We start from the raw sequence: 23,554 nt of genomic DNA, 5'->3' as shown, positions 1-23,554 counted from the left end.
CCTCTTTTCAACTTTTATTGCAGGGAAGTTAGAGTAAAACTACAAATGAAAGAAATAACATTCAATCAGTGTATACCATATACAAAATCTACAGTCCTGAAACACTAGTCTAGCTAGAAAGGGTTTTTAAACATACCGGCGATATTTCCGTTAAGCTGACAACAGAACTGCAGCTGAATAAGTGTGGAGTCCTCTGGAGGAGATGTAAGATGGCTGCTAGGAAATGTATCTAAGACCTCATGGTGAAGACCATAGGATGATAGGAAAACTACGGTGGCTTTTAAGCAACAAAATGTGTAACTACAGAAAATAATCTATAAAACTGTAATACAAAAGAGCCACTAGATGGTGATATTACACTACCTTACATTCCATAGCATAATAAACTAACACTGGACATAACATAAAAATATGCTGAAGGCATGACAGAAGCTAAAAACTGCCTGTAAAGTGAAACATCTGTATATATACAGCCTTCTAGAGCAAAATTGGCATTTATAAACAAAAGCCCTTAAATTGCAACTAAATAACAGATTTCAGCTGCTTTGTTCTGTTAAAAAAATGGCTTCCCTTTATCTATAGCAAAGGGTCTGATTCACATTGTATGGAGGACCCTTGTTTTTTCTTGCTTTTTTTTTTTACTTTAGGTTTCCCTGTAAATTCCTCTGCAGTTTTTATTTTTTACACTATCCTCACACCTTTGTTTACATTCACCTGAATTGGCCATGTGGGGATATGTCACTGGTTGTTAGGCTGCTGACACATTTAGATTTTTTTTACACTATCCTCACCCCTTTGTTTACATTCAAATGTGAGTCGGAATTCCCAGGTTGACAGCGCAATGGGTCAGGTTGGGATATGTCACTGGTTGTTAGGCTGCTGACACATTTAGATTTTTTTTACACTACCCTCACCCCTTTGTTTACATTCAAATGTCAGTCAGAAATCCCAGGTTGACAGCGCAATGGGTCAGGTTGGGATATGTCACTGGTTGTTAGGATACTGGCACATTTAGATGCAGTATTACTAAATCTACCACTTCCCACTGCATCCAGAGGTTCAACATGGCCGAAACCTATTTAGCTTTGCTGTTTGCCAAACCCCTCGAACAGCCAGAATTCAGTCTGAATCAGAGTTTAGACTGAACCAGAAGCTCATCCTAAGTATTGATGATTTTTCTTTTCAAAACATTGACTTACTCAAAGTAGAAGGTGCCAACAAATGTAACAGCGACCATAAAATAAATTCAGAAAACCTTGCATAGGCTGGCGTTTTAAAGCCAGTGATCCTGATGTTTTTCTCTTTAACCACATTGTCTGAAACTGATATATTCTTGTCTATAAAGTGTTTCATTGGGATATTTAGAGCCTTCCATATCACACAACATCCAGGCTTCAAGAACACCCAACCCAGGGCTCCTTTTTGGTTCCCGGGTCAGTATATGGAGCACTGAGGTCTGGGCTAACCAAGAGACATTTCAGTAGGGACCACTGGGCCAATTCCTGTAGGACAAATCACCAATCATCATAGCTCAATGGTATCTTTAGCACTTGATGTACTAAGATAGATTGCTACAACTGGGTGTATATGGGAAATAAATGGGGGTTTCAATGATAAGAGAGGGTTTGTGCCCATAAATGTATTCCTTTATACATTTTATGTGTCTGTTTTAAATAAAATGTTTGCTTTCTCTCTTATATTTGGCAGCTATTGCAGTCAATGGAATTATTGTTGTCTAAACCTATAAATTCATCTGTGCGCATCCTGAACGTCAACCGAAATGCCACTGACCATTATACTGACACGTTTGATGTTACAACTTCCTTAACAAATTTACTGATCACAGGAGATGAATCGTTCACTCTTAATTTTTCTGATCCGAATGGTACGTTCATGTCTGTAAATTTACAGTAAGAATGTCTGAATGTATATACACTACTGAGTCACTTCCAACAATTGTAAGAAGATAAAACTGATGTCTATCATTTCTAGAGTGAAATTAAAACAAATCCTTAATGCCCAAATATACAGAAAGAGACCTGGGAGTCAGCGGGTCTCACATTATTTTAAAGTCAAACCCAAACTTAGTAGACGGGAATTCTTCTCTTCTTGGTTCACCAGAAACCTGAGATGTGAACATAGTTTATGCATTAGTGACCCCGGAGCCAAGTCATTCTAAGGGCCTTTGTTGATGGGCTTTGAGTTTGTGTCGATGGTGTCACTTTGAGATCGGTTTGAAATACTTCTGAGAACCTTTCAGAATTCAGTGACAGATGAATTTGACCTGCAATTACCCTTCTTCTGACCTACATTTAACTGCTTCAAGCAGGTTTTTTATTACCAAAGACGTGTAGAGAGAGGCAAAAATAAAAAGATGCTTCCAAATGGATTATTCATAAAGGTCAGTATTTATTGATCATAAGAACAGGTTAAAACACCATTAATGTGTTCCATGGCTCTTCGATGGTCACTTCATGAGGGAAAGATGTGCATTAATGGATGAGATCAGTGTGCTTTTCTTCAGCCTGGAGTAGACTGACAGTATACTGGAAGCACTTTTTTATTCAATGGATGCCATTGCTGGCCACACTTTGGTTCCATATTGGGGCCTCCTCACCTTTAATATACTGTATATTGAATGTGACTGTGATAAAACATGCCATTTAAAGTATTACACAAAGATTAAATTGTTACAATCATGTTGTAGATGCTCTTCGGTGCCCTAGTTTTCTGGATTGGAACCAGAAAGCGAAAGCAAGTAGAAAAAGCACTTAAAGAGGATCTTCAGCTCCCTCCCCTCACCACCTCCAAAAAAGGAAATAAAATAAAAGTCAGCAGCTATAACTGTTGTAGCTGCAAACTTTAATTAAAAGGACACGTACACATCCTCACCCAGGTCAGTTCTTCACCTGTCTTCAGGCCGCCATGTCTAATGTGGCTAAGCTGTCTGTGGCTCCTGGCTTCCCACTATGCATGCATAAGGCCCACTGTGCATTGTGAGTGGACCCACAGCCTCCTGGGACCTGTGATGCGTTCCAGAAGGCTGCAGGCAAAGACGGGGGAACTTCCTGCACAGATTGCCTAAGCAAGTGGGAGCGAAAGCCTATCAAAACAAGGTACCTGCTACACCCCCCCCCCAAAAAAAAAGGATCCAAAAGTGATAGAGGAGAGGAGGAGGTGGAAAAGGGGAACTTACCCTTTTGAATGAAGTTCCACTTTAAAGCTCAATTTTAGGAGAGTGCAGCAGGCAAAGGAGAAAAAGACTTAACAACTTCTGCCCCATCTCTGTGCTCCTCTTTTCCTCCAAACTCCTTGAATGTCTGGTCTACAACCAACCATCTCACTGAGAATGACCTACTTGATGCCCTTCAGCTTGGATTTTGCCCTCAATCCTCCACAGAATTGTTCTCCTTAAACTCACAAATGTTCTGCTAACGACTAAAACCAATGGACATAATCCGTGTCCAGTTAATCATTTTGACTGGTGGGCTCAACTCTGTTAAAAGATATTAACCTCATAGACCCTTCTAATACACATCAAACAATATGTAGATCACTGCTTCTATATATTATAATTTTCATTATGCAATAGCTAGGGCATGCAGCCAGGTTGGTGTTACTATGGAGGTAATATTTTGTGGATGACATGAAATCAATACATACACAATGCAGGAATTGTAGAATTTGTTGGGATTGGATTCCCACCTTTTTTGATATTCATCATGTCTAAAAGATTTATCTGAATTTCTTCTTAGATCTGTCTGCACAACGCCCCTCCCCCCAAATTGAATAATATTGTGTGAATATTACACTTACAAATCTTTGATAGCAAAATGCATTCATTAGCTTTGTTTTCAATGTTTACATGTATTTGAATTGTACCTATTTATCCTTTTTTTATTTTAGGACACATATTTACATTTGAAAAAAATCCAGAATATTATAATAATTATTACATCTATTACCGTTACTTCGATGATGTTGCTATTCTAAGTTCCCATTTGGTAAAAAGTCCAGCTTCGGGATCCTGGATTCTGAATGCTCATGGGTATTCATCACTTTTTGTTCAAGTATTGGGATTCACTGGTAAGTTCCATTATCTCGGTGTATACAAATAATTCTGACTCTGACAGGTTCTCTTCTATGACTTGTCTAATAGAGTCAGTCCTGATATTTGGATAATGTAAAATTCAGGTCAGATTGCATGGATATATTACATTCAGGTGAATATGAATCTGGATTTTGTTGTGTTTTTTGGCGGGCTAGACTCCCAAATGCCTTCTAGGAGCCACGTGACCTCCATTGAGCTAATCTCTTTGCTGTGATGCTGCAAAATGTTCTTTCCATTCTGGTATGAAAGACAGCCCCCTCCAAGAGTTCATCTCTCCCCATTGTGGTTGAGTGAGAAGGTGGTGTATGGAGAGATTGTTGTGGTAGGACAGAATATCAGCCATTTATAGCAGTTAGCTACAGTTAGGGCAGCACGGGCCAATGTCAGTGTTCTCTTTTAAATTTTTGTACAAAAAGAAACAGATTTTTTTTTTGGAGAATCCTCATCAAGGCGCATGCATCTTGTCAGTCTGCACCTTTCACTATTGGCAGTCAGTTTGTACTGTTGTAGTCTATTGACTTACAAGTTGTCATCTGGAACAATTTGTGGAATTGATGCCTCACAAACAATATTTATGCATCTATGCCTACTGCTGTTGTTCTCTTGCCATCCCAAGGTTTCTGACCCCTTCCAGGCCCACTCACCTAGTAATATCTACGTATCCTTGGCATCATTTGGAATGAGAGGACGACACCATGTCGTGCACCCACCATATCATGCACCCACCATGTCGTGCACCCACCATGTCGTACCCCCCAACCCATCTGGATACTTTTTTTGTACAGATTGTTAATGTGTAAGAGATTCACAGGCTCTGTTTTTTGTTTTTTTTTTCTTATCCAGATTGTATCCCAATTTTTTAAATTGTTTTTGACCCACTGTCTTATTATGCAGAACTGTCAGGAACATCACAAGCAATTTTTGGCAAGGTGGTGAAGGGCGTTCTACCAATTGTTTATTGTTGTCATTGGCCTTTTTCTATAATCAAGTATCATATAACTCTCTATAATGAGCATTTAACCAGAACCATTGGAGGTTATATTTGGTAGGATGCAAGATTTGGAATTTTTAGTTTGCTGAAATTTATGCTAAAATAGCACAATATGTGAAAAATGTGAAAAATGTGGCATATTTAAAAAGAAAGCATTGTAGTCAAATGAAAAAGTGGCATTAAAGCGGTTCTAAAGGCAGAAGGTTTTTCTACATAAATGCTTTCTCTGCATTTAAGTAAAAAAAAAACTGTGTGAACCCCCCCCCCCATCCCCCCTTATACTTACCTAAGCTCAGTATCTACCCAGAACTGTGCCTGAGAGCTCTCCTCACTGGACGAAGAGGCAACAGTGGGAGCCATTGGCTTCTGCTGCTGTCAATTACAGCCAGTGAAGAGAGAGCGGGGAGTTGGTCATTCCACACTCTGTGTGTCAATGGACACACACAGCACAGCGTGAGAGTAAGTTTGCAAGAGTGTACCCACAGCAAGTGGGTGACTATGGGGGGCACTTGAAAGGAGGGATGAGCCAAGAATGGAAGGAGGGTTGAGGCTTCTCTGTACAAAACCATTACACAGAGCAGGTAAGTATGACATGCCTGTTGTTAAAAAAATTGGTTTACAATGTTTTTTTTAATTCTTTTTATTACATTTCAAAAGTTTAGTTACAAAACAGAGCTTATTGGGCATACCCAGGTTTGGCACAGTATACAGTATACAACATCCAAACATACCCTACTCTAACAAGTAACTAAGAGGTACTCTCAACTTCACATAGCAAGGCTGAATGAGAACATTATCCATCTCAGGGGGTTCAAAAAGAGGGTGGGTATACCCCATAACAGTACGAAGAAAGGGAGCATGGATCTCCATGTGAACCATAAAGAAGACCATAGGACTTTTCCCTTCTCAGAGTAGGTCAAGCTGGGTTTTTGGGTTCAGCAGTGGTGGACAAGGACTCCACTCATATGTCCCTGTCACGATCAGGGATCAGGCTCAAAGACCAGTTGCTATAGCAGTTGAAAGACTCACACCAAAACCGACAGGATAGGTACATAGGTAGGTCACCGTGGCAGAGGAGTGGGCTCACCTGAGGTGCGGAGTCTAAGTACTATCCGATGTTCACCAGAGATGGATTTTGCTGCATGTTAGCACAAGGTCACAGTCCTCACATTCACCCCAACAGGAGGTGAGCAAGTGGAGGTCAAGTAGCATATTAAGCAGGTAAGGATCAAACGGAATTGTGGTCAGTAAACAAGCCAAGGTCGGTAATGAGCAGTCACAGGTTGGGATCAGGCAGAAGCGTAGTCAAGAACAAGCCAAGGTCAGTAATGAGCAGTCGCAGGTTGGGATCAGGTAGAAGCGTAGTCGAGAACAAGCCAAAGTTGGTAATGAGCAGTCGCAGGTTGTGATCAGGCAGAAGCGTAGTCAGGAACAAGCCAAGATCAGTAAGGAGCAGTCGCAGGTTGTGATCAGGCAGAAGCGTAGTCAGGAACAAGCCAAGATCAGTAAGGAGCAGTCGCAGGTTGGGATCAGGCAGAAGCATAGTGGAGAACAAGCCAAGGTCGGTAATGAGCAGTCGCAGGTTGGGATCAGGCAGAAGCGTAGTCAAGAACAAGCCAAGGTCAGTAATGAGCAGTCGCAGGTTGGGATCAGGCAGAAGCGTAGTCAGGAACAAGCCAAGATCAGTAAGGAGCAGTCGCAGGTTGTGATCAGGCAGAAGCGTAGTCAGGAACAAGCCAAGATCAGTAAGGAGCAGTCGCAGGTTGGGATCAGGCAGAAGCATAGTGGAGAACAAGCCAAGGTCGGTAATGAGCAGTCGCAGGTTGGGATCAGGCAGAAGCGTAGTGGAGAACAAGCCAAGGTCGGTAATGAGCAGTCGCAGGTTGGGATCAGGCAGAAGCATAGTGGAGAACAAGCCAAGGTCGGTAATGAGCAGTCGCAGGTTGGGATCAGGCAGAAGCGTAGTGGAGAACAAGCCAAGGTCGGTAATGAGCAGTCGCAGGTTGGGATCAGGCAGAAGCGTAGTCGAGAACAAGCCAAGGTCGGTAATGAGCAGTCGCAGGTTGGGATCAGGCAGAAGCATAGTGGAGAACAAGCCAAGGTCGGTAATGAGCAGTCGCAGGTTGTGATCAGGCAGAAGCATAGTCAGGAACAAGCCAAGATCAGTAAGGAGCAGTCGCAGGTTGTGATCAGGCAGAAGCGTAGTGGAGAACAAGCCAAGGTCGGTAATGAGCAGTCGCAGGTTGGGATCAGGCAGAAGTGTAGTCGAGAACAAGCCAAGGTCGGTAATGAGCAGTCACAGGTTGGGATCAGGCAGAAGCATAGTCGAGAACAAGCCAAGGTCGGTAATGAGCAGTCGCAGGTTGGGATCAGGCAGAAGCAGGGGCGGACTAACCATTCAAGCACTCGGGCACTGCCTGAGGGCCCGGGGTCAGTAGGGGGCCCCATGAGATGCCCCTGGTACCTTTCATTGCCTTTTTGATAGGCTTTTTTGGGTGTGGGTGAGGACACAGGGGCCCCATGATCCCCTATTGCCCGGGGGCCCCATGAGTTGTCAGTCCACCCCTGGGCAGAAGCGTAGTCGAGCACAAGCCAAGGTCGGTAATGAGCGGTCGCAGGTTGGGTTTAGGCAGAAGCGTAGTTAAGAACAAGCCAAGGGTCAATAACAAGTGATAACAAAACATGGATAACAGCAGAGAAGGCAAGGAGCACGATACTGGCTGGAGAGCACAATAATCTGGCAAACAGGAAGTGCAGAGATATGGCTTATATCAGGAAGTTCATGGAAGGAGCAAGGGGTTCAAGGTTCATGACAAACAAGGTCAAGGCAGGATCATCCAAATTGTTAAAGACACTGTCCAGCATTTCTAGTGGCTCAGCAAGAAGAAACATTGCCACTCACTGCAGAAGGCCTAGGTTCGGACCCAGACTCTGACAATCCCAGAATTTATTATTTTTCTTGGGGCAGCTCCTAGATAAATAAGTGGCCTTATACAACAGCAAACTGACCACGAGTTTTCAAAAAATGTATAGTGGGAGCAGCAGGAGACTTCCATTTGCATACAATTGCTTTTCTGGCATAAAATAACAATAACCCAGGAAAGGTTTTTTTATTTTTAAAGGTGATCCTAAACTTAACCTTAAAGGTAACTATTACCCCTTTGTTTATACCTAGAGCCATGTGACCACCAAGACAATGTAGGTGCAATGTTGGCAATCACATGACTTTATTATCAATAAATCCATGAACTAGCTGTGACAATGCTTTGTCTTTTTTTTCTTTTTTTGTTGAAGAGCCTTTTTTGGATTTTTTACAATCTCAAGAAGACTTGATTAGGCATAAAGGGTTCATTTTTGGTTGGATGGGCAATACATCTACATTGCTAAGATGGCTAAATAAAATAGATGGAATCAAGAAGCATCTGTGACTAGGGATCCTAATGATTTCTCCTGTAGGTCTGATGTCAGCTCTTCCAGACCGCAGACTTCACATTATAATTTACCTCAACAGGTTCACTTATGAGACCCCCTCCAACCCCAAAGCCCCATAGCATCTGCTCAGGCTGCTCAGGCTATAGTTTTTCCACTTCTGGTAAAGTCCTCAAATTCCGCTCTAACTTATCTACGTATTATTTTCTGTTCAATGGATGGAAATCAACATGAACTGAATATACCAATATTTGAATATATGCTTTTAAAAATGTGTGGCCCTCAATCCAATATGAATGCAATGCTATCCGCACATAGCACAGCATCATGTAGAGTGGAATGTGATCAATGTTTAAATGAGTACTCCAGAATTATTGTTGTCACAAAATGCCACTTTATTTGGAATGATGATTTGCTGATTGCAAGAAATGCATGCCAAGAAACAAAATCTAAAGTTCTTATTTTTCCATTTTTTTGTAGGCTTGGACAAATCAGGTAAGCCCAACACTCAATAACTTTGTGATTTCCTTATATGTGTCAAGGTCCTACCTTTTCCCTGAGGTTATGTTACTCCATGTGCTGGCGTCCATCTTGGATTCTGCTGTGCATGGTGGGAATCCTTTTATGCCTTCAGGTCTCTGAGGTCCATCCCCCAGAGGGGTGTGGCTGATGACATATAAGCCTGTGGCCTGCACATGCTCTTTGCACTTGTGTCTTGTGTCTTTGTCTTGCTACAGCTCTGTGTATACGCTCGTGACTCTTCTGGTATCTGACTCGGCTTGTGACTAGACCATTCTCTGTGTTTTCCTTCGATCTGACCCTCCGTTGCTGAACCCGGCCCGTGACCTGTTATTCTCTGTCTACTGTTTTGTCCCGTTGTTGTCGACCCGGCTTGCCTGACTACGCTATTGTCATTCTCACCAGCTACACGCTATTGGCGGCGGCCATTACCGCAGCCGGGGTGTCTCGGGGGCCGCGACCTGGTTCCTGGCTGCGTCAAGTCCATCCCCACCATCAGGGGCCCTGGTGAAGGGCAGCCTGGGACTTAGACTCCGCGCCCTGAGGGACTTCGGTCTGTTGGTGGTGGTTGTCGTCAGCCAGTGCGTTACCCTGCCACTAGGCCTACCTGTCTGTTCCACAGCCCTGCCCTGACATTATGTTTATAGTACAGTTGTATTATCTGTATAGAGCGCGGTCTATTGATGATATTCAATACGGTCATCAAGCCAGAAATATACAGAACAAAACTTCTGCTTTTAGTTTGGTTTGCTTTCTACAACTGATACCTTTTAAGGTTTGGATGTTTCCTGTACTCCCTGAAAGGGGGAAATTTATTGAGGCATTGGGGTTGATTTACTAAAACTGGAGAGTGCAAAATCTGGTGCAGCTGTGTATAGGAGCCAATCGGCTTTTAATTTTAACTTTTTCATTTAAGCTTTCACAAAATCCTGGAAGCTGATTGGGTTCTATGCAGAGCCGCTGTCACGGTGTAAGGTCAGGTTCAGAGACCAGTTGCTATAGCAGTAAAAGGCTTACCTGAAACCAGCAGGATAGGTACACCAGCGGATCCCCCTGGGAATGACGCAGGCTCACCTGAGGTGCGGGGTCTAAGTATTAACCGGTATTCACCAGAGCTCCTAATGGTGGAGATGGATTGGGCTGCGTGTTAATACCAGGTTGCAGATCTCAGGATCACCCCACCAGGGAATGAGCAGACTGGGAACCAATAGCGGATCAACAGGTTAGGGATCAGACGAAAGCAGAGTCGGTCACAAGCCAAGGGTCGGTCACAAATGGTAGCAGATCAATTGTAGTACGTTAGGATGAGACGAAATCGTGGTCAGGAACAAGCCAAAGATCAGTAGCGGAGGTGTAGACAGCAGCAGGAACAGTAGCGGGATATTGGCTGGAAAGGCACAATAATCTGGCAAGGAGGAAGTCCAAGGACATGGCTTATATAGGAAGTTCATGGGAGGAGCAAGGAGTTCAAGGTTCAAGAGCAAACAAGGCACAAGGCAGGATTATCCAATAGAAGAGGCAGAGTGTTGTCCAGCATCCTAGGTAGCTCCGTGAGAAGAGTTACTGCCTGACACAGTAGAAGTCCCAGGTTCAAGTCCAGGCCCTGACAGCCGCACCAAATTTTGCCCTCTCCAGTTTCAGTAAACCCCCCCCCCATTGTGTCAGTCAGCAAAGTCTGCGCAACAGTTTGTATCTCTATTTGTGACCCCTGCTGCAAAGTGCAAATGATTTATGAATTCTGTTGGTCACGAGGTCTGAGAAAAGGTTAACACTGGAGATGAGACAGATTTTCAATCAAAACAGACGCAGATTTAAGAAGTGATCAATGGCCGGGTTTATTCTGTCACAGGGCCATTTTTTGTTACAATTAGTCTTAATTTGGTTTTGTAAAAGTGATTGGTGAAGAGACGAGAATTATTACATTAAAAAAAAAATTAAAATCACAAAAGGTGAAAGAACACATCAGGTTCAATAAGTTGCGTGTTATGCTTGAGATATGAAATCATACATCAATGTACGAGGCAGAAAAACCGAACTGAAATTATTATGGTTATATCAAACATTCGGAGCGAACACCAGAATGTTAAAAACCAAATGGAGGGTTTTATTCCAAAGCATGCAACGATCTCAATAGCCAACGTATTCTGGAGGACTCGCCTTCATCAGAGCTTAGGAAAATGGCTTTTAGGGAACACGAGCTGGGAATAGGACCAGGATAAATGTGTACTAAAAGTGTTGATCCTCCTTCAGAAACTGATGAACACAGCAAGGAGATTGAGACAGTTGGTACACAATTATCCTGATCTCTTTTCCAGCTCAAGTCCTCCAAAAGCCATTTTTTTAAGCCCTGATGATGGGGGTTGGCTGACGCCCCTGAAACACTTTGGCTATTGAGTTCGTTTGGAATAAAACCTTCTGTTCAGATTTTAACATTCTGAAGTGGTACTCCAAATCTTTGATCCAACCATTATACCCCTAAAGTTTCCAGTGGAGGTCCCTCAGTGTATGGAAGCAGGCTACATATCACTCAGATGCCCCATTGGGATAATAGTACTGTGGCAATACCAATCATTCAGTGAGGAACAGAAGTATTTGAACAGCCTGCAATTTTGCAAGTTCTCCCACTTAGAAATCATGGAGGGGTCTGACATTCACATTGTAGGTGTATTCCCACTCTGAGAGACAGAATTGAAAAAAAAATTCAGGAAATCACATTGTATGATTTGTAAAGAATGTATTTGTCTCGCACTGCTGAACAGATGTATTTGAACACCTAAGAAACAGCAAGAATTCTGGCTCTCAGAGACCTGTTACTGCGCCTTTAAAAAGTCCACCTCTACTCCACTCATTAATCTAACTTAGTAGCATCTGTCTGAGCTCTTTAAAGACACCTGTCCACCCCACAGTCAGTCAGACGCCAACTACTACCATGGACAAGACCAAAGAGCTGTCAAAAGACACCAGAGACAAAATTGTGGACCTCCACAAGACTGGAAAGGGCTATGGGGCAATTGCCAAGCAGCTTGGTGAAAATAGATCAACTGTTGGAGCAATTGTTAGAAAATGGAAGAGGCTAAAGACGACTGTCAGTCTCCCTCGGACTGGGGCTCCATGCAAGCCCCAAAACCTGACAGATCTAGAGGAGATCTGTGTGGAGGAGGGGGCCAAAATCCCTGTTGCAGTGCAAACCTGGTCAAGAACTACAGGAAACGTTTGACCTCTGTAATTGCAAACAAAGGCTTCTGTACCAAATATTAACACTGATCTTCTCAGGGGTTCAAATACTTCTGTTCAGCCGTGCGAGACAAATACATTCTTTACAAATCATACAATGGGATTTCCTGAATTTTTTTTTTCATTCTGTCTCTCAGAGTGGGAATGCACCTACAATGTGAATTTCAGACCCCGCCATGATTTCTAAGTGGGAGAACTTGAAAAATCGCAGGATGTTCAAATACTTCTGTTCCTCACTGTAGGTACAAAATAGAATCCACATAGGGTCCCTGGGCTTTTCAATCCACCATCCTAATTTGAAATTACTGACATCAGGGAAGGAAACGATAAGGAATCTATCAAATCTGAAACTCTATTTGTTGCACAAAACATTTTCAATAGAAGAAAGGGAATAGAAGGGAAGCAATTAGGAACTATACAGTACAATACATATAAAACCGTGTTCTCTACAGAGAACTTGTCTCTGGATCCTCTGTTATATGTGAGCACCCGGCTCCAACCCAAGCAGGGGTGGACAGACAACTCATGGGGCCCTCGGGCAATAGGGGATCATGGGGCCCCTGTGTCCTTGCCCAAACTCAAAAAAGCCTATGAAAAAGGTACCAGGGTCATCTCATGGGGCCCCCTAATGACCCCGGGTCCTTGGGCAGTGCCCGAGTTTCCAAATGGTCAGTCCGCCCCTGAACCCAAGTAACCCAAGGCTTCCAGATATTCTCAAATGTAACACTTTTAAATTTCCTTATGGCTAACATTTTTTCAAAGGTTTAATTAAATTGAACCAATCCAACAGCTTCAGATGGATTTAGAGCAAGGTTTTGTTTCCAATGTCTAGTGATTGTCAGTCTGCCAAAGAATATAAGGGACCAGGGGCGGACTGACCATTTGGAAACTCGAGCACTGCTGGAGGGCCTGGGGTCAGTAGGGGGCTCCATGAGATGCCCCTGGTACCTTTCATAGGCTTTTTTGTTTGTGGTTTGAGTGTGGGCGAGGACACAGGGGCCCCATGATCCCCTATTGCCCGGGGGCCCCATGAGTTGTCAGTCCGCCCCTGTAAGTGACCACAGTGTGAAAGCATGGGGGAAAGTCATCTATTACTAAGGGTAATGTGGTTAATGGAGGTATAGATGAAGTCATGACCCTTGTCACTTCTGAAATAATTTGAAAGATTTTCCACTAGAAGCCTGCATGTCTATAAAGTGTTTATCGGGTTGCCTACTTGTTGCTGTGCTTTTTTAGCAGTTGACTGTGGAATTTTTTGGAATTAATCTGCTTATAAATATAAAATCTTTCCAAAACATTGAGGGACCTGACCCCTATTTGCTCCCACACTGATCCTAGGACCCCCATTCTGACCCTATGTCCACCTATCACACTTATCTGGTGCTGAGATACCTTCATCTGCATCGATGAAAATGTTAACCCCCCTCCCGAGAGATTCAATGATTTATGGTCAGAGACCTCTTTGATAGCCTCAGAGGAGATGTTTTCAGCACTTCACAAGGCAGAGGGGCCAGAGGGGAGGTCAGGTTTAATGGCAAGAGGTAAAATATAGTGTGTTCGGTGGGGGCAGCTTCTTTTATTGTACCTGACTGAAAAAGTGTGTTATAGCACCCAATATTTTAGAATATTTATGTCCAGACATTAGTTCACCGTATGTTTCTATTTCATAGAAATCCTCCTACCCAAAACCCCCCACTTTGTTTCTTTTTTTAGGAACTTGTTCAGATTCTGACTGCCACTCAGATGCCACTTGTTCGGAGTTTGGAGGATACGGGGAGTGCACATGTAAAGAGGGATTTGCTGGAGATGGAACATCTTGTACTGATATAGATGAATGTCAGGATTATTACACCAACACTTGTTATTATTATGGTTATGGTACCTGTGTGAACACTGCCGGATCTTACACCTGTGATTGTCCTACTGGATTTCAGTATAAAAAGGAATATGGCTGTGTTGATATTGATGAGTGTGCGGACAGATCTCTGAATGACTGTCATCCAGTAGCTATATGTACAAATTATAATTATGGAACCTATGCCTGTACTTGTCCCTATGGATATTATGGAGATGGAAGACACTGTGAGATCAATGAATGCCAACAAGGATCACCATGTGGCTCTAATGAAGACTGCATTAAGAACGTTGGATCCTATTCCTGTATTGACCCTTGCTCCAACCACACCGAACTGAATGACCCCTGGCGCAGTACTTCTAATACGTATGTTTCTAGTAGCTACTGGGATTACTGGTATGACTGGTATCATTGTGACTATGGCATGTCTGGCTGGTATCGGTTTACTGGAACATATGACCAGAAAATCCCTGAGCACTGCGTACCACGATCCAGCTGTGGCACATATATCCCCATGTGGATGAACGGCTCCCACCCTACAGTCAGTGATGTCATTGTTAACCGTACAATGTGTTCCAACTGGTATGGCGGATGCTGTACACGACCTTATAGTATTTCTGTGAAAATGTGTCCAGGAGAATTTTATGTATATAAGCTGCAGAGTCCACCATACTGCAACTTCGCCTATTGTACAGGTAAGTACTGACACAAAGCGTAATTCAGTGTGTTGTCGTCATTTATAAAACAATATATACAATATACAGAATATACATACTATATCTCTCTCTATATAGTGTATATATAGGGTCTACAAAAAGTTTCCACACTTTTTTATATTTAAATATATATATATATATATATATATATTTTATATATGTTGGGCCACCTGCCTTCATACGCACATGAACTTTAATGGCCCCCCAGTCTTAGTCCGTAGGGTTCAATATTGAGTTGGCCCCGCCCTTTGCAGCTATAACAGCTTCAACTCTTCTGGGAAGGCCGTCCACAAGGTTTAGGAGGGTGTCTATGGGAAGGTTGGACCATTCTTCCAGAAGCACATTGGTCAGGTCAGGCACTGATGTCGGGGGAGGAGGCCTGGCTCGCAGTCTCCGCTCTAATTCATCCCAAAGGTGTTCTATGGGGTTGAGGTCAGGACTCTGTGCAGGACAGTCAAGTTCCTCCACCCCAAACTGGCTCCTCCATGTCTTTATGGACCTTGCTTTGTGCACTGGTGTGCAGTCATGTTGGAACAGGGAAGGGCCATCCCCAAACTCCTCCCACAAAGTTGGGAGCATGAAATTGTCCAAAATGTCTTGGTATGCTGATGCTTAAGAGTTCCCTTCACTGGAACTAAGGGGCCAAGTCCAACCCCTGAAAAACAACCCCACCCCATAATCCTCCATCCACCAAACTTTATACTTGGCACAATGCATTCAGGCAAGTACCGTTCTACTGGCAACTGCCATACCCAGACACGTCCATTGGATTGCCAGACAGAGAAGCGTGATTCATCACTCCAGAGAACATGTCACTACTGCTTTAGAGTCCAGTGGCGGCATGATTTACACCACTGCATCTGACACTGTAAGACTTGGATGCAGCTGCTCGGCCATGGAAACCCATTCCATGAAGCTCTCTACGCACTGTTGTTGGGCTCATCTGAAGGCCACACCAAGTTTGGAGGTCTTTAGCTATTGACTCTGCAGACAGTTGGTGACTTCTACGCACTGTGCGCTTCAGCATGCGCTGACCCCGCCCTGTCATGTGACAAGGCCTACCACTTGGTGGCTGAGTTACTGGTGTTCCCAGTTGCTTCCACTTTGTTATAATCCCACTAACAGTGGAGCGTGGAATATTTAGTAGCCAGGAAATGTCACGGATGGACTTATTGCCCAGGTGGCCACCTATCACGGGACCACGCTTAGAGTCACTGAGCTCCTGAGAGCGACCCATTCTTTCACCAATGTTTGTAGAAGCCGTCTGCATGCCTAGGGGCTTGATTGTATACACCTGTGTCCATGGAGGGGATTGGAACACCTGAATCACATGATTTGGAGGGAGGGCCCAATATTTTTGTCAATATAGTGAATATATACACACACACATGTGATTCATTTGTGCTGTCTTTTCTTTTCATTTATAAAACATTCTTTGTGTCCCTTCTCTTCTAGAATCCAAATATAGCTGCTCAGGCGTGGACTGCGCTCCGGATGAGGAATGTAGAATTGAGGACGGGGTTCCTGGCTGTTACTGTAAAGCTGGAATACAACAAGAAAATCTAGCAGGTAAGTTATCAAACACGAAGATTTCTATTTATTGGAAACTATGAATGGAGCTCTCATAACTTTTCCAAGTGATCTACTTAACAGATACGATATTAAATATTTACTAAGAAATGTGCCCAGTGAATTTGGGGGACTATCTTCCCTTGTGGTAGTCTTTTGCATTTTTCTGGCATGTCATTCACCCCATGTCCCAGGAACAGTAAGCTGTCAAAACAGCTTTTAACCCTTTCACTGCCGGGTCCTTATGCTGTACGGACCAACAGCACTGCTTCCAGCTGGCCGGGACCGTACACCATACAAACCTGCATTCCTCCTCTTCTACTGAAGTGACCATGAACTTATACCAAAACTGTTCAGCAGACACCTTCGAGTAAAAGAATTGCTCTGATCAATGGATGACAATCCGCTGATCAGAGATATTCACCTAAAATGTGGCACCCCCCACCCTTTGCCCGTCACTGCTGCTGCTAATTCTCTGGGATTACACACACACACACACACACACACACACACATACACACACACTGTCACCTACAAGTCATTTGTGCTACATTCTTTTCCCCCTTCCCTACCTAACTAAACCCTGTGGCACCAATTCTCTCTACCCCCCTGCCTCCCCCTGCACCCCCACACTGATCCTGCCAACCGATTCTGCCCTACAGCTTAGGACTGGCTTTCCTCCTTTGCCCTCCTGCCGGCTTTATATGCTGCAGGGGAGCAGCAGAGGAAGAAAAAACTATTAAAAACCTTCTCCCCCACCACCTTTTTAACCCCCTCATGCAGGGTCCCCCCCTCACCGATTCGCTGGCAGTGCTGTCAGCAGGCTTTTCATCTCCCCCTCCTGACAGCTGCAACTGCTGCAGTAGAGGGAGATCACTGTCAGGATTAACATGTGTTTACCAGCCCCCTCCCTTTCCTTAATGATCGCTTCTGTGTTCACTGATCACTAACACATAGTAAACTTTGTTACTGTGTGTCAGTTTATGAATGAATAGTACTCTGCAGAGATCTCTATTCATTCATGTGCATTGCAGCTGAGGCTACAGAAAAAGAGACCGAACTCTATGTCTTCAGTCCCTTTCTCTGTCTCGAGAAGAGACATCAGGGGTCTATTTAGACCTCTGATATCTCACCAAAGCCCCGCCCCCCAAAAAATATTAAAAATAAAACTGTAAAATAAATAAACAAATAATACAAATAAATAAATTAATGCATTAAAAAAAATAAAAAGCAATATAGAGTGTCCTGGTTCACATTAGCCCGTGGCTGTGGGCTAGTTGTGGGTGCAGGAATTACGCCTGTTTCCACAGCCACCCACATCCACATCATGTTTCTCTTGCATTTGCCTCAGAGGCGTAGCTGGGGGGGGGCAGGGGGGTACATATGTACATGGGCTTCATCATCCCCTACAAGTAGTACAGTGTCACCATGTTGACACTGTACTGCTAGGGTGACAGTATGTAAAAAAAAAACATAAATAATAATATAAAAATAAAATAAAAATGTAAAAAAAAATTTAAAAAAAATATAATGTGTGATAGCGCAGAGAGCTGAACATTGGCCTGGGCAGGAAGGGGGTGAACGTGTCCGGACATGAAGTGGTTACGGAGACACATTTTCCAGAGAGATCCATTTGGGACTCATCACAAATCCAGTGCCTTTCATCCAAGCCCTTTTCTAATATTTAAGGACAACAGGCAAAATTGATAGCTGGAGCGCTCCATATTCTGCTGGACTACTGACAAATTTTAAAAAAAAGATACAATTATTGTAGTTATAATATTTGTTTTTAATGTAAAAAATACAGTTAGCCCAAGATAGGAGCATTTTCGGCTCAGCCAGGCAATTGTATTTACAAGCAGGTTCAACGTTGAGATTATTGATGCTTGATAAGTGAATAGGTATGAGAGAAAACTATATAGTAGCCTGTCCTAGTCTGGTGTCTTTGGGGTGGGGTGGGGTGGGGTGGGGGGGGGGTAATTATGCATGCTTCTTAATTGACTGATAATTAAAAAAATGTTTTTTTAAATTAAACATGCTCAGACTTCTGGTTTAATATTGCAAACGTTCCACCTCTCGTCCTCATATCAGTTTACGTGCCTTTGTTGAGCCCCTTAGATTTTAGGTTCAAGCTGTACTAAGTACATTGCTTTCTATCCAAATCAGCATTAATCCATGCCCCCCTCTTTGTTCAAAGCCACTCCCCCAGCCAGGGGCGGACTGACAACTCATGGGGCCCCTGGGCAATAGGGGATCATGGGGCCCCTGTGTCCTTGCACAAACTCAAAATAGCCTATGAAAAAGGAACCAGGGGCATCTCATGGGGCCCCCTACTGACCCCGGGCCCTCGGGCAGTGCCTGAGTTTCCAAATGGTCAGTCCGCCCCTGCCCCCAGCCATTATTCTTCCAAATGCCAAATCCTTAGTGGACAATAAAAGGCTGTGGCTTTTTACACTTGAATAGCAGGGGGTGGGGCACGGCATTAAGAGGGACTGGAGCTCACTGGTGACCTGGGCAGAAGTCAGAAATTCAGGGTTTGGAGTCAAATTTAGGAATAAATGAATGTATTTCCACAGCCAGAGCCTGCACTTAAGCAGCAGAGTACCTGGTTCATTTTAATCTAAAAGCTTGTTTTTTGTATAAAAGATTAGCAATGTGCTTGTCCCTCTATCCCCAAATATATTGGTTATTATTCTCATGGTTGAATGGCACCATCTGCATGGCCTTCAGCTCTAAACAGGTTCTTTTAGAAGAAATCTCTATATAAAATAACCTTCCCCATTAAAAATCAGGTTTTGTGTTAATGGATACCAATATTCTTTGCAGTACTGGTCTCCTAGGAGGACATTTAATTAGATTCATACTTTGACATCCCATTTTCAGCATTCAATATGTTCCTACTTTCTACCTATGTAGATGGCCGAACACCACAAGTCACCTGTGGCCTGGAGAATATAGAAGTGAGATTCAGCAAATGTCTTCTGGAGCAGCTGGGCTATGACACCTCGTACTTTCATCTGAGAGACAATTACTGTCGAGGAATCACTGAAAGAAGCGATAAAGGTTACACCACTTTCATCACACGGCCAGCAAATGGTAGTTGTGGGGGATCCATTGGGGTACGTAGATGTCCTTTACCAAGTTATCTGGTTTTATATACTGTATATAAAAATACAACAATTCAAATGCGATGTTGTAACCGTCCAATCCAACATATATAAAGTTCTAATGTTGTGCCATCATCCAAAAATTTCCAAAATCATGCTTGAATTGTAGCCCCACTCCCTGTTCACCTTGACGTTTGACCTACACATCAGGGGCGAACTGACAGCTCATGGGGCCCCTGGGCAATAGAGGATCATGGGGCCCCTGTGTCCTTGCCCAAACTCAAAAAAACCTATGAAAAAGGTACCAGGGGCATCTCATGGGGCCCCCTACTGACCCCCGGCCCTCGGGCAGTGCCCGAGTTTCCAAATGGTCAGTCCGCCCCTGCTACACATTATAATAGGCCAAATGCACTTTTAGAAGGACTGTGTAGCCTTCAAATTTCTAATCCATGTGATATTCCTTCCATGTGCTATATCTTCATTGGACCTTCAGCTTCAAAACCATGCATGGAAAAGCAAAAATATATACTGTAGTGCAACGCCGGCTTTGAAAAACTGTATATTATACACACTCACATTGAGAAAAAATGAAATGTGCTCCAAGATACAATAATCAAATGTTCGCATTTCTCCACCGAGCAAATGAATCCATAGTGTTTCCCATCACCAAATAAGTGTACCATATACTCAACTTCTTCCTTGATCCATAGGGTAGGGGTACTGATCGACGTCTGCTGATCCACTGCTGGTCTTTCCTTCACTCTGGCCATTTAAGGGAATGGACTCCAGGATTCCCAAGGGGATGGTGTATGATCTGCCGGTCACCACCGTGGCCTGCACTGTTACCTCTCTCCACCTCTCGTGTCAGGAAGAGACGGCTCTTCTGTCCTGCCCATCTGTGACACCATTACGCTGATTTTATATAATAGATGTCCTGCTACACAGACCTTCTAATTCTAAAAATGAAGATATCACCCCGAAACACAGAAAATAAAAAGCATATTTTAATTGAACTGAATGTCCTATCCAGGAAATGGTTCCATTACCATTTTTTAATCCAAGGCGTCTCGCTCCTCATCACAATTGAAGGGTCATATCTTGCTTAGAAACAAATGCTCATTCTTGCACTGATTGTGAATGAAAACAAGGCCATCACCGTATTATTATATCAACTTCACTGAGTGCATTTAATGATTTGTACTCAATGAACAGCTCAGTGATAGAGAAGTCAGGTCATAAAAATGTGTTTTTTTTCCAGTGGACTCTGAGAAGATGACATGAGGACATGGAGTGACCCTGTTGCTATTCACACTAAGTGTATGGATGTTTCTTTCATGCAGGGGTGGACTGACAACGTATGGGGCCCCGGGCAATAGGGGATCATGGGGCCCCTGTGTCCTCTCCCACACTCAAACCACACCCAAAAAAGCATATGAAAGGTACCAGGGACATCTCATGGGGCCCCCTACTGACCACGGGCCCTCGGGCAGTGCCTGAGTTCCCCAATGGTCAGTCCGCCCCTGCTTTCATGTTACTTTTTGAATTGCTTCATGATTTTGTATAATGCAATTGCATAGTTTGCAAATGTCCTGTAGTGATCTGATAGCAGAAATCCACTAAGGAGGTCTTTAGATAAAGCAAGTAAACCCCGGGATATTCACCCATCATCCCTTCTTCCCATTCTCTGTCCAATTCAAAAGCCAAATCCTGGTGAATATTATTGTGATATTAAAATTCTCATTTGAGGAATCTGAATGTGCGGTGAGAAGGTTCGATGCTGAGTATCTTCTAGCAGGTTTGCCAATTTTCAAATAAGAATTAATAAAATGTTTTGTAAATCACAAATGTTTAGAACAGATCGGGGTCAGCAGCTGTAACAATGTAACTGAGCCCTGGATTCCCCCTTGAAGAACAGGAGACCCAAATGAGCAGTAAAAGGTGACTCAGTCCAGGTGTTGGATGATCTCTATGGTGGAGGATACAACAGGGACAGACAGAGAGCGATGAGTAAACCAATCATTGGTCACTTTATTGATATTCTGATATGTTTTGTTGCCTCACTTTGGCTAAGATGGCAGCTGACACCAAGTGGCAGGCTGCAGAGGAAAGATGATGGATACATGACTACCTGGAAATCACATACAATATGTCCCTCTTTACCTAAATGAAAATAAATATATTTTAGCCTGGATATTTGTTTTTAATTTTTTACTGTAAATGTTATTTTTCAGAACGATGGAACTGATATCACATATACAAACACCGTATACCTAACACCACAATCTGACGGAGTGATTATCAGAGATGAGTACCCCATTGACTTCCATTGCTCTTATCCAGTAAATATGGAGATCAGCCTTCTAACCGCTGTCAGCACCTACGTAGTGTGAGTCACTTTTCCTTGTTACCTTCCTAGATACAGGCGTAGTGCTGAATGAGCCGAGATCGCACTCAGATGTTGTAACTGTATAATTAGTGTCCAGTCTGTAGAAATGTAATTCCTATTTATATATAGCACCAACATATTCCAAAGTGCTGTATACATCAGGCTCCACTTTATACATCAGGATTACAGTCTACCCACCGGTCACATGGGAAGACATATACTGAATCTAGGGATGATGTGATAAAGTACAAACTGACTTGTTATTGAACATTGTAAAGCAGTTGGAAGGAACTGGTCCTGTCATATCAGTACATACAAACTCCATTTGGGCAGTGCCCCTGGTTTGTCACCAAACTGCCTTAGACTGGGAATCTGGAGATGTAGAATGAGCAGCAAATTGGTGCCAAGATAAAGATTAGACCACACACCCTGACTTACAATGTATTCAGTTCTCCATGTGGCTTGTGTCTTCTCAAGTCAGTGGTGCCTCCCGTAGACCAGACTAAGGTCTGTCATTTCTAGGCTCCTTACAACCAGAGATGTGAACAATCTGTTACTATCCAGGCTGCCCAGAACTTCATTGTAACTTTATTTTGCTCTAGTATCCCTTCACAAATTCAGCATTTTAATGAACCAGAGCATCAAAAACAAAAAAAGTAGAACCCATGAAATATGTTTTTAAATGGTTTGCCTTTAATGCCCTATGTATATTTTAGTATTGCTTTGTTGTTCTTTAAGCCCTGACTATGAAGCATTCAATAGGTGCCCGACCCTGTCCTCTTCTAATGCAGACCATATTCATTCCTCCCGGCTTCTCCTCCACAGGCATGTGAAGGATGAGCTGAAGAATGAAGGGACTGTACAAATTCCTATGCTCACTGAGCACTTTATTAGGTCCACCTTGCTAGTACCAAGAGAATCCCCCCCCACCACCATGACACCACCACCACCAGCCTGAACCATTGATAGAAGGCAGGATGGATCCCTCACACCATGACACCACCACCAGCCTGAACCGTTGATACAAGGCAGGATGGATCCACCACACCATGACACCACCACCAGCCTGAACCATTGATAGAAGGCAGGATGGATCCCTCACACCATGACACCACCACCAGCCTGAACCGTTGATACAAGGCAGGATGGATCCACCACACCATGACACCACCACCAGCCTGAACCATTGATAAAAGGCAGGATGGATCCACCACACCATGATACCACCACCACTAGCCTGAACCACTGATACAAGGCAGGATGGATCCCCCACACCAAGACACCACCACCACCAGCCTGAACCACTGATACAAGGCAGGATGGATCCCCCACACCATGACACCACCACCACTAGCCTGAACCGCTGATACAAGGCAGGATGGGATCCCCCCACACCATGACACCACCACCGCCAGCCTGAACCATTGATACAAGGCAGGATGGATCCCCCACACCATGACACCACCACCACCAGCCTGCCTGAACCACTGATACAAGGCAGGATGGATCCCCCACACCATGACACCACCACCACTAGCCTGAACCGCTGATACAAGGCAGGATGGATCCACCACACCATGACACCACCACCACCAGCCTGAACCATTGATACAAGGCAGGATGGATCCACCACACCA

General features: G+C 43.6%; 1 protein-coding gene across 1 annotated transcript in view; it reads left to right on the top strand.

Annotated features, from left to right (window-relative positions):
• Positions 1-23,554, top strand: part of LOC149470705 (uromodulin-like) — a 69,902-nt gene that overhangs the window by 18,318 nt on the left and 28,030 nt on the right. Inside the window, exons 7-13 of the mRNA XM_089661616.1 lie at positions 1,708-1,885; positions 3,907-4,086; positions 9,012-9,026; positions 13,998-14,834; positions 16,311-16,424; positions 19,341-19,543; positions 21,763-21,917. Of these exons, the coding sequence (XP_089517742.1) occupies positions 1,708-1,885; positions 3,907-4,086; positions 9,012-9,026; positions 13,998-14,834; positions 16,311-16,424; positions 19,341-19,543; positions 21,763-21,917 (1,682 nt within the window). The remainder of the gene's footprint in view (positions 1-1,707; positions 1,886-3,906; positions 4,087-9,011; positions 9,027-13,997; positions 14,835-16,310; positions 16,425-19,340; positions 19,544-21,762; positions 21,918-23,554) is intronic.

Source organism: Staurois parvus, unplaced genomic scaffold, assembly GCF_062004578.1.
Source record: "Staurois parvus isolate SC_StPar_1 unplaced genomic scaffold, SC_StPar_1.0 ptg000034l, whole genome shotgun sequence".
Classification (NCBI taxonomy): Eukaryota; Metazoa; Chordata; class Amphibia; order Anura; family Ranidae; genus Staurois; species Staurois parvus.
The sequence above is the reverse complement of the archived record's forward strand: the minus strand, read 5'-3'. Positions and strand labels throughout refer to the sequence as shown.